Source organism: Coffea arabica, chromosome 4c (assembly GCF_036785885.1).
Source record: "Coffea arabica cultivar ET-39 chromosome 4c, Coffea Arabica ET-39 HiFi, whole genome shotgun sequence".
Taxonomy (NCBI): domain Eukaryota; kingdom Viridiplantae; phylum Streptophyta; class Magnoliopsida; order Gentianales; family Rubiaceae; genus Coffea; species Coffea arabica.
In genome coordinates, this window is record NC_092316.1 from 3460236 (window position 1) to 3472340 (window position 12105).

The 12105-nt window shown below is 38.0% G+C and overlaps 1 protein-coding gene and 1 long non-coding RNA gene across 5 annotated transcripts; both read left to right on the forward strand.

Moving 5' to 3' along the window:
• Window positions 1-3745: 3745 nt before the first annotated feature.
• On the forward strand, window positions 3746-8275 carry LOC113738496 (uncharacterized). Of its 4 annotated transcripts, none has more exons than XR_011812923.1 (4): window positions 3746-4177; window positions 5686-5835; window positions 6649-6761; window positions 7592-8275. It is a non-coding gene; the product is annotated as an uncharacterized lncRNA (long non-coding RNA). The 4 variants fall into 4 exon arrangements; XR_011812922.1 differs by having other exon boundaries at window positions 7458-7598; XR_011812924.1 differs by lacking the exon at window positions 7592-8275 and adding an exon at window positions 7040-7208.
• Window positions 8276-9376: 1101 nt separating this feature from the next.
• On the forward strand, window positions 9377-11191 carry LOC113740085 (uncharacterized). Its single transcript, XM_072045492.1, has 3 exons — window positions 9377-10175; window positions 10355-10527; window positions 10837-11191. The coding sequence occupies exons 1-3, from the start codon at window positions 9555-9557 to the stop codon at window positions 10994-10996; spliced, it is 954 nt and encodes a 317-aa protein (XP_071901593.1). The 5' UTR covers window positions 9377-9554; the 3' UTR covers window positions 10997-11191.
• Window positions 11192-12105: the final 914 nt, after the last annotated feature.

Here is a 12105-nt window from a genome sequence, read left to right on the forward strand (position 1 = left end):
AATACTGCTTAGTCTTAGCATTTAAAATCTATGGCTTTAAAATGTATTACCAGTGTCTAAAATGTATCCTGTTATACTTATGCAGTGATATTATTTATTTAATTATTGTGTTAAATTTTTTGGTGTATTTATTGTTTGTTGTTGGTATTTTTTTGGGGTTGTATTTAATTTTTTTTTTGGTTTTTTTTTCCTGGTTGCAGTTGTTGTATTTAATTTCATTAGTATTTTTTTGTTGTCTTTACTAAGTAATAGTACTCCCTCCGTCCCATTGTTAATGTCATATTTCCACTTTTTGCTTGTCCCAAAATTTGGGTCACTTTGAAAAAGTCAAATCACTTTTACAATTATTTTCCAGTTATACCCTTCTATTGACAAGTCAAGATTGCACTAACCAATTCTGATGGACCCAGCCACAACACATCATCGGAAGTTATCCCCTTCTGATTGTTTTTGCCTTTTAGTCAAAGTGACTTAATAGCAAGTGGTCCCACCAATTTGTTGTTTCACTCCACAAACAGCAAAGGGTACGTTTGGAAGAGTCAAATAAACCTGTCCCGTAATGCTACTGTACATAAAAAGTGCATTTCCCAAAAAGCGTCCCAAATTTTGGGACAGAGGGAGTAGTTGTTTTCATTCATATGTAGGAGACACCATTCTTCAATTTTGATGCAGCGTCAGGTATAGGAACCTCATTGTCTACCAAGTAGACAGACAGAAATACAGAGTTGAGGACAGCAACCGAAAATAAACAAACAATTGTGCCAGTTCCTTATAGTAGTAAGTATAACCATTAGGCATGTACCATAATCATGTATAGTGGCATAGGAAAGCGGCGAAATGTGCGAATCTCGAAGATGATTTTGATGTGCATGGAAGGCAGGAGGGACGGAGCACATTTGAAGCCAAGTAACTGAGATCCGGCATCAAGAGATTGCAAGACAAACAGGCAGATAAATGTTGGAAAGCTTAGAAAAGAAATCTCTAATAAAATAATGACAAATAGTAATATTTTATTTAACTTTACCATTGTCATATTGACGGTTGCATGCAGATAGTTGAGGATTAGAAGAGGTAGCTGTGTTGACACAGCCATCAGCTCTTTGAGCAAGTGTATTTGCATGAAGTTTTGCAGCTGCAATACACGGTAGACAAAGAGTCAGGCTGCATACAACAATATCAAAAAAAACGATGAATAAATGAGAAAGCTTACGGATAAACGAGAAAGCCAAAATTGTGCAATGGATACGTACCATCAGCACAATTGTTAGAAGTAGCTGGTGTAACAGAGCCTAAAGTATCTGATAGTTTGGAAATCTGCTGAGATTGTTCACCAACTGGCTTGGACAAAAGTTTGGTTAAATTTTTTCTGTGATACGCATCTCTACTTTTCCTTCGATGAGCCTCTTTTCCTTCGAAAGAGCAGCAAATTTTTCTCTCTTTTTTCTATTCCACTCATTTTTTTTCTCACGAACATTCAGAGCATTGTCAAGTCGATATAACTTAGAGGAACTCATGTTGTCCGTATTACAATCGAGGAGATTTGTTTTAACATAATTACACAGTGAATAAAACAGAAGCTTCTTAAGCGTAATAATAAGGAAAAAAAAAAACTGGTAGGAACAACAGGAAAGACGATAGAGACAAACTATGAACAAACAGGCAAGTTAATAAACCTAGCAAAACAATACCTCCATTGATGGCTAAGGCAGAAAGCAGTGCAGCAACTTTGTTGGAAACCTGAACAAAAGATGTTAAGGCAGTAAGCATAGAATTTCTGATAAACAAAGAAACCAGGGAGACCGAAATTCAGAATCAGATGATAACAGAGGAAGGAAAAGATTTCCATCGAATATCAAATATCAGATAATATAAAAATACCTTGTGTATGAGTTTCTGGATTCACAACAATTGAGAAGAAGCTTTACATGCAACTGAGAAGTGAAGTACACAGTCGATTTTGCATGAAGACTGTTTGCATCTTATAAGCAATCAAAGAAACACAAAATTACAAATATAACCAAGCGGTGGCATGCAGTGGCGCACAAAAGAGATATCTTCCGGAACAATTTGGTCAACAACAAAGGTTAATGGCCGACAATTAATAAAAGCTGGCCATCAATTGTAAGCAAGGGTTGGCCGATAAATGACACGTATCTTTTGAGATGATGACAAGGAAGCCGCGCACTTACCTAAATTTTAGGATAAAAAAGTATGAAGAAAATAAAATATAAAGGATTAGGAGAAAATGGAATTGAATTGTTTTACCTTCCATATATATCTCTATTTTATATACATCTACGTACTTATTTAATATTTAGTGAAACAATAATTGAATTTTAGTTAAATTGTAGTTAAATTATATATATATAAAAATAATATAAAGGATTAGGGGAACATGTGATTGAATTGTTTCATCTTACATATATCTCTATTTTATGCATATATATATATATATATATATATATATATATATATATATATATGAATTGTTTCGTATCACATATAGCTCTATTTTATAAAGATATATACATAGATATATCTGAATCTTGCACATAGCCTTTAAATTTTTGCAGGGCATAATACCAGGAAAAAAGATATATTTACATCTTATATTTTACACATATATAATAAAAGTATATATATCTAAATCTTGCACATATTATTATTTTACATATTATATATATATGAATCTTGAACATAACCTTTAAATTTTGCAGGCCATAATATCATAAAAAATCATCAAAAAAAAAAGATATCTAGCACACACACACAGATATATATATATATATCCTTACATATATCAAAAATAGCTTCAGCATACAGAATGGCTCTGTATATGTCTCTCTCAATTTCTTTCTTAAGAGTCCGGGCCCATAAGTGCCAGGAGCACAAAGCACAATTGATTGGCAGCAATTAATGTCCACTGCAGTTGAACGCCGACCTCAAGGTACAAGAACTTTAGCAAGCGTTTCAACACTCAAAAGTACAACACATGGAAGCAAAGTTGCACTTGAAAATAGCTCCACCGTAGAAACACAAAGTGCTTCTTATGTATACGCAAGGAGATATCTATATCTATGTCACCGTTATGACATATGACATAAGTTGATGTCGTATTAATGAGTTGAACATCTAAATAGGCGCAAGGTGCCCCGGTGGTGATGCTGGATACAGATGTTCCCAAAAATCTTAGCCAATGAATCCCAGTTGTGTGCTCTACAAAATTGCAAATGTATAGTTTTAAGATGCACTACTTATTTTTGAACGGCCATAAAAAGAAATTTTAGGGACCAAAAACAACACAAAAAGACAGATATTCTGTACCTGGTTACATTTGATTTCCCAGACCAATTTTGCTGGTCTCCGTCCAAAGGTTAATTTTGCTTAGATTTGTTATTTTTCACAAAAAAATATGTTGTGTTTGGATATTTAATTTTTTTAAAATATTATTTCACTTATATCATAGTAATTTAAAACTCTCAATTACTACTTTATCTCACATGCGTCACATTATTTTTTTCCCATGTGTGTGTTACGGCGGTGTTATTTCAAATAACATCCTGTTCAAAATTATTTTACATCCACTATATTCCAAAAAGGAAGTGGCCTTTATTTTGTCTACGTCACAAGGGTTGAATAATGGAGGCTTCATAGACACAAGAAAGGGAAAAAGGAAAAAGGGTGAATATGAGCTTGCAGAAATAAAATTAATTTTAAACCGCTATGACTGGCGGTTTGGCTTGGATTAATGAAATGAAAGCTGTATTTAAAAAAAAAAAAAAAAAAAAAGGGTGTCCGTCTTACCGGTTAATTACTACTAACTTTGCTAATTCAGAGAAACCCTTGGAACTTCCCTAAACAACCACCATGGCCTCCCGTTTTCCTCCCACGAGCTTGCACCTCCACCTCCACCACAACCACCGCCTCCTGGTATGGCCCAATTCCACCACCTTTTCTCCTACTTTCTTCAATTGTTTAGCATCCTTCTGTAGTCGTACTCAATTCACTACCACTTATATCCCTCATCTTCACCGCTCGTGTCTATTGTCATCCTCCCATCCCAGAAAATGGTCTACCCACTGCCGTGCCACCAGCCCTGGCCCACCATCACCCCCGCAGTTGGACCCGCCTCCTGGAGATAACCCGCCTCCTGGAGATAATCCACCTCCTTCCTCGGGTAATTACTGAGCTATTGGCTAGTATTACCCAGCTCATTCGATTCTTCTGTTATTGAGATTCCCTGAATTCCTGCATATATTTGTGGCTTTCTCTTTTAACGTACTTAACTAGCTAAACTAGCTTATGAGTTCGATACTTGGAAAGAAAGGGATTTTGTTGAACTGGGCTTTGCCTTGATTGAGCTTATATATTATATTTATTAAGCTGTTTAAGAAACAGATGTTTAGAAACAGCATGAAGAAATGGATTCAGAAGATGGTGAGGCTCTTGTGGAGTTATGGCTAGGCAAAAGAGAAGGGGCTTTTTGATTTTTAAGTGTCCATCCTTTTCTTGAATGTGAAATTGTAGGGAATTTACAGCTACGCAAGTCTGCATGTATTGAATTAATTACTAGTTTTGATTGTTTTCACAATTTTGTGGCCGCTCTGCTGGTTGCTCCATCAGTAAAAAGTTAATTAATTATCGAATGAGACAACCATTTTGGGTTCTCCTTCAGAAGATAATTGGATTCACGTACACATGTAGTTACATCAAATTGAAATCTTTTTTCATCACCAATCAATCACGCTAAAATAGTCACTGCAATGGTTCTGACAATTTTTTACATCATAAATGTCAACTTGCAATTGTTTATTTAATTAATGCATCGCATCAAAGTGGAAATTATGAACTCAATATATGAAAGCGTAAAGTCAAGAAATTGTGTTTCCATGCCAAATTGCAAAACTTTGTTGTCATCAATCAAGAAATGTATTAAATTGAATGAATGAAAGAAAGTTGCTTTCTCGTTATGGAAATTTAACTATTTGTACTCCCTTATGTATGTTTTGCTAATGGAAATTTTCTCTCTCAAACTATTGGGGAAGAATGAAGATTAGACCGTTCAAAAAGCCATTTTACATTGCCAAGTAAGAAAACTGCACTAATCGTTTTACATGGACTGCACCATGGATAAAAATAACTTTTTGTTTCTCCTGTTGGCAGTTTAAGTAACTGTACTCCCAATTACATTCCTTATGATATAATTCCAGTTCAAAATTTCCGATCCTATTTTACTTCTTATAGAGAACTAAACACAGCCTAAGTGATTTATGAAATGCGTGGCATGGATGAGATTATGGTGGTACTGGATGCTATTGATTTCAATATTGACTGGCTATTTTTTCTGTTTTGGCTTATCTTAGGAAAGTTTTACTGTATTTATGCTTTAGGCTTATCCAGGTGCAGTTTTACTTAGTAAAAAATATTTTTAAATCTAAGTGGAGTTGATGAGTTCTTGTTAACAAACCATTGCAACCTTGAATTCAGTTGCTTGAACCTTTTTGCCCCATTCATTTTTATCTTTATCGTATATCATCTCATTAGCTTGACTCCAGATGTCTACTTTATCTGCAAGATGTAGCATGAGGATAAAGCAAGGACGTAATATGGTAGTGCTACATGATTCTGTTATGCTACTTGTCTGATTTAAAACTTAATTGCTTAATCTTGCTATCCCTGCCGCAGGACTCATTTCAAGTTTCTCTAGGATTAAAGATACTGTCCGGATCTTCTTTGCTGTTCTCTTCTGGATGTCTCTTTTCTTCTGGTCTTGCGTGTGGGATGGGAGAAATATTGGAAGACCAAAGAATGGATCTCGATTTAGAAGATGATATAGTAAGCGTTTGTCGTGTATATTTTATAGAAGTTAAGCATAACATGGACAAGTAAAGTGGTCAATCTTGTAATCAAACCAACAAATAATGAGAAAATCCTTATGAAATTCATATGATTTCAGTTCTTATATCTGCCTTCACTTGATATTCTGAGGCTGTTCACTGGGTTTGATCACTTCTTGTATCCAAGAATGTTACACTGTATTCACTACATATTTTGATGCCATCATCTTTTTTGTGGTTGGTAATCAACTTATCTTGTTGCTGGAAAAGTTCCTATGATTCAGTGAAAAAAAAGGTACTAGAAGAGCTGGCATGGAAATTATTTTGCCAATTAACGCATAAGAACTCATTGGAGGCAGCGGGTGATAGCCCATCCTAACCTTCATGCTGCAAGTACTTGAACCAACGTCCTTAATCAAGGAAACTAAGTGCTACCAACCCTGCCATTTCTTGCATACATGACACAAGTGAACTGCGTCCTCTGAATATTTGTTGACCCAAAGAGGAAAAGAGATGGAGCGGCAGAGAGATTTTTTTTCTCTATTAAATTGTTGCTCAGGGTGGCTTCTGTGTTATGAGAATCTAATTTCCTATCTAAATACTTTCTTAGGAGGTAGGACGTCACCGTACATATTTAATGAGGAGAGACAAAATCCTGGGAAATGCGTTTTCCTTTGAACCACCACCTTGTAACTCTCATCATTATATATGAATATTTAGTTCCTTATTTTTATTTCTCCTTTTGGTGAAATGTCTCTCCAATAAGTAATGGGCTGTCTACCTTATACACTTAATCCATTGTTTATCTCAGCTGTTCTACCCTGAACCAATGCAAGTTCTGGTGATTTCATGCTTCAAATTTTGACTGTGGTATGATCAGAATCTGGTTAGCTACAAGACTACCATGAAGAATCATACGCTTGGGTACTCTCATTTTTCTCTTCCCTTCTCTCCAAATAGTTTGATCCTTAATTTCGTTGAATGTCAGTTAAACTCTTTTAAGTTTTCTGTTTGTGGATTTTTGACGTGTTTATGTAATCTGATTGCGGACTTGATTGAGCTTTCATGGTAAAAAGTACTTTATGACTATTAAGAAACCTACTTCACAAAGAAACTGCTGTGCATTTGAATCAATTTCTAGCAGATAGGGTATGTGAAGTGAATGTCCTTTGGCGATAATATGTTCCTAGGGGATGCTGCAGGTTTGGTGTATGTATCTAGCATGGGAAGGTCCCATTTTCGTCTTTTAGGCGGGTGAGGAGTTTGGTCAGAGGGGGTGAGGAAAAGGAAAAGCGGTTGTAATTATAAATTGACCTTGTGTTTTTTCTGATCTTTTCTGATTTATCAAAGGCTAATGTGTTAATTAAAGCATCCGTTGTGCTCTCATTTTCTTTTCATAGGAGTTGTTTTGCCCTTGATATGCTCCATTTGAATCGCAGTCTCTGTAATTTTTTGTTATCTCGGCATCCCTTCTTAGTCTTGCAGTAACATGCCCTGTTGCAGAGACTTCCTCACCATGCCTTGTTGCGTTCTGCATGGGGTGGGAGATGCTATTCAAATGGAACTAGATGTCTTAGTTTGAAATATGATTGGTTAAGCATGCGTTCTCCTCTACCGCAGATATTGTTGCTTGAGGTGGTATAAATGTTAGCAGCAGCATATACGAGGAAGGGAAAGAAAATTTTTGTTGCTCGTAGGAATGCGGTTTGGTTCCCTGCATTTTACGTGCCGTGTTTTCATCTTCCTCTTTGCAGTAGCTGGACAAACACGACCCTGAATCCTCGACCAACTTTTGAAAAAGCATACATCAGTCAGTCAAAATGGTGGGACATAAACTTCTATCCTCCTAGACGCTCTCATAGTGCTAAATCCTCCGTCGCCGCTTCCTCAAATCCTATCACTTCTCCTCTTTGGATGTTTACCTGCGAAAAGAAGGGAAGAAACGTGAAGCAGGGGAGGAGCATGCGGTCGCGAATGAAACGAGAGTAAAAGAAGCTATCAATTGGGTTGATGCTCTTTCAGATTAATAATAATGACGGGGAACTGTCCTACATGATTAATTATGGAAGACAGAAGCTGGTGTTTCCAAAAAGTGGCAGTGGGCCCCTTGATGACACCGACTCCCCATTGATTCACTGTCCCAGGGATTACAGCGGCCCTTGTGAAAAAACCGTATCGTTTAGGCACTTTTTATATGCGACGATTGTTCAAATGCTGCCGTCCGCTACTATGGGGTGGCCGGCGGAGTCGGGAGTGTTTTAGGTTAACGCGTTGGGTACCAATAATCGGTAATCGATCGATGAATCGCCTTCTTAAAAGTTATTGGCTGCCGGGCAGTAGTCATGAATGAGCGTCGTTTTATTTTATGGGTTAGTTCGTTAATTTTTCTCCTTCTTGGTTTCTTATAAAATTCAACCCATAAGCTTCGCATCTGATCATTCATTCCCTCCTGCATTTGACTGTTACTACAAAAAAATCCGGCATACCCATACGACAGCTGAACCTCTTTTTTGTAGACCTTAGAAGGTATAAACGGGATGGCATGGCATGACTCATGAGAGCCAGCACTGTTCGCCGGTCTCTGTCAGCCTGGAAAAACCTTCTTGTTGCGTTTCCTGGTGCCCATGGTGGATGCCAGAGCAGGAGCTGGAGGGTCGAAAAATCCAAGCCAAATTGCAGTAAATTAATATATCTAGTTTGGGCTTGAAATGAAACAATTCTCTAATATATCTTTTATTTTTTTGGGGGGGCTAGCGCTAGCCAAGTTGCTCTTTCACATCAATCTTTTCAACCCATTGCGTGCCGTCGGCCTCAGTCACATGGATGATGGAAACTCCGCTTGCGGCAGACATTTTATCACCTGATGTTACAGACTCAATTCTTTCCACCGATTTTAGACCGTCCATACATCGACAATCCCCATCAGAGACGAACTCCCCCGGAGGCCCCATCCTTATCAGCCGCCAGAGCCAGTCCTGGGTTGAAAGTTCGCCCCCCATCCCGCATTTTCACCGGTTTTGGTTATTGCCAAAACGGCTCCGATAACGGGCAGTTTCAATTCAAGTTCAATTTTCTCCACTGATTTTTATTCGAAGAAGGATAAACAAAATAACAACAAATAATAGGAGAAAAGATGTCGTATCTTCAAATTCTGCATTCGATGTGATGTGAGAGACGTGATGATAAATGACTTATAAACAATTCATAAATCACACATTATCTTATACCCATGTTTGATGCGTATTTTTTTTTTAGTGATGGAAATTGAATTCATTTTTATTTTTTGTGGTTGAAAAAATATAGTATTAATTGACATGTTAATTTTAAAAAAATTACTATAATACATGAACGAAAAACCTAAGTCAGAAAATATTCAAGTTCAATTTTTTTTTTTTTTTTTTGCACAGAATTTGCCAATCGAGCTCAATTCAATTTTTTTTTTTTTTGTCAATTCAATTTGATTAGGGGAATTTTCGGATTGATAAACTCGATTGCATCCCTAATTATATTTTGTCCCGAGATTCAATGCAACGGCCCCAATTCAGTGATCAATCCTAATCATCAGCCTTCCATCGTTTACCAGCGAAGCTGCTGTAGCAGACTACTAGGTATAAAAACCCTCGCTAAAACGCTCTCCTGCCTCTCTCTCCCTCTCCAAGGGGAGTCTCCAGAGGTGAGATCTTTGTCATCTTCTGGGAATACTTGATCAACAAAAAAATGTTACTGAGGAGTTCATCCTCGCCCATCCTAAATTCATGGCTTCCAAACTCATCCGGGTCATCTCCTGAACCCGATCATCTACCCCAACTCACCCGCACCCGATCCGTCTCTCTCTCTGCCTCATTCGCCATCGATGATAGCCCAGGTTGCGCCAGCCCACTTCGACCCGTCCATGACTCCGATCTTAGGGACCACCGGCCAGCAGCTTCCAAGAAGGAAAAGGATATCCACATTAAGCGCCCCAGGACGCCAAAGCCGGTGAAGCTCAAGGAGGCCAAGGAAGAAGAGTTGGAGAGGCTGTTGTCCAGCTCGGGCTTGGGGGAGCCCGCGGCTGCCGCCGAGGAGGACGGGTGTGTGGCCGTGGTGGAGAAGGAGAAGGTTTTGCAGACTCTGGTGGTGGGAGGCGGTGGCGCTGGCGGAGGTGGGGGGAGGGTCTGTGGTGGTGGTGGAGGAGGTGGCGGGTCAGATGGTGGAGATGGGTCCGGATTTGGTTCGGATTCTTATGATTCGAATAGGTGGCATGGGCATGATAGTACGGACGCGTACTATCAGAAAATGATCGAAGCCAATCCGGGCAATGCTTTATTACTTTCGAATTATGCCAAGTTCCTAAAGGAGGTAACTATCTTTTTTCTTTTTTTGTCTTTTTCTTTTTCCTCCTCCTTTCTTGAACAACGTTTTATTTATTTGTTGTATGTTTTTTTTTTTTTAAATTTCAAAGAAAGTTAGTACTAGTTCTTTTGGGTTTTCTTGGTGCAATTTGCCTGATTATTTGTGGAATTGAATTTGCTGAATAGGTGAAGGGAGAGTTAGATAAAGCTGAGGAGTACTGCGGAAGAGCAATTTTGGCTAACCCAAGCGATGGAAATGTTCTTTCACTGTATGCTGACCTAATATGGCAAACGCAAAAGGATGCACCCCGTGCCAAGACTTACTTTGATCAAGCTGTTCAAACTGACCCTGATGACTGGTAAGAGTTGCCCACCGTTTACATATAAACAATTATTTGATTTGATTTTGTTGGTGTAGAGTTAGTTATGGCTTTCATTAATAGTGCAGTTGGTTGACGTAGAATTGGTCTTGACTTTAGTTCAGTTAATCTGCTGTCAAAAGCTCGGTAGGTAAATCATAAAACCAAAGATAAATTTGGTAAGAATCGAATGCCAGGTTTTACTGGTGCCATGCATGCAAGCAAGTATCATCTTGTTTTGGCTGAAATTTTGGGATTTGTTTGTTCTGGAATCTCTTTGAAATTAATGAGTGTGGGTTTGTGGTGTAGCTATGTGCTTGCTTCGTATGCTCGGTTTCTATGGGATGCTGAAGAGGAGGAGGAGGAGGAAGAAGATGCATCAAGCCAATATGGAAAGGATGGTGGTAATTCATCAGCAACATTCTATGGAGGAGCATCACGCGGACATCCACTTACGGCGGCTTCTTGATTCTCTGTCTCCTACTCATCTCTCTGCCATAGTCATTATTGTTCATATAGTAGTAGAAGTCAGGAGTCTTACTGGCGGCAAATCCTAACATCTGCTTTTTTGCCCTGAATGAGTAGTAATTTCGTGAATTTTTGGTGACGAGTTTCTAAGTTGATGTGTATATGTTAGCATGAATAAAGATCAACTTTTGTTTTATGGATACAGCTTATTATATTCTATAAGATAAGATAAGATGAGGAATTATGATTGAAAAACGCCAATTTATTAGGATCATTTTGGTTTGTCTGCTGGTAGGTACCTGTTTAGCAAGAGGTATCTTTTGCGGTTCCTTCGACTCGGATATGGTTCTTCTTTGTAAGGGGAAAGCTAACATCATCATTTGCTGTTATGAATTTTTTGTAATTTGTTTTGCATGTGATTCTCTCCACAGTTTAGTTAGTGGTCAAGAATTGCTTTCGACTTTAGATATTTTTGAAGCAAAAAGATCTCTCAGTTTCCTTGGCAAAGGGATTTTCTCGAGTTGTGATGTGTCTCCCGTATTTGTTCCACGTGAAACAGTTTCACATATTATTGTTGTTGTCTGCTCATTTAAGTGTTGGAGTATTTGCGCGTGGTTTTTTTTTTTTTTATTTTTTTTATTTTTATTTGAGGGTCTAATCTATCTAACTACGGCAATTTTGCAAAACCTCTAGCTCTGGTATCTTGCGGTTGTGGTTGGAATCCTTCATTCATGTGTGTGTATGTGACATTTAAAGTGCCACTGCATATTTGACGGCAGATCCTACTTCCAGCTGACAATAATAAATTTAGGCCCTACTTTTAATCACGCCTCCCTGCTTAATCCAATACCCTTTCAATGGAGTGCTTGGCTACAGTTTTGAGCGTGACATTGTTGTACAATGGTGGACTCACTGTGATTAATGATTCGACCCTTGGGCTCCATTTGAAGTACTTTTCCATTCAAGTAGTAGTATATAAATATATTCGAAGGTTGGAAGCTTTTTTTTTTCACTGGCTTTCCATGCTCATTTTACCCAAAAAAAAGTTGATTAAGCTTGAGTTCATGGTCCAGCTCCATTGGGTCTGTCTGCTAAATGAACTTGGGTCCA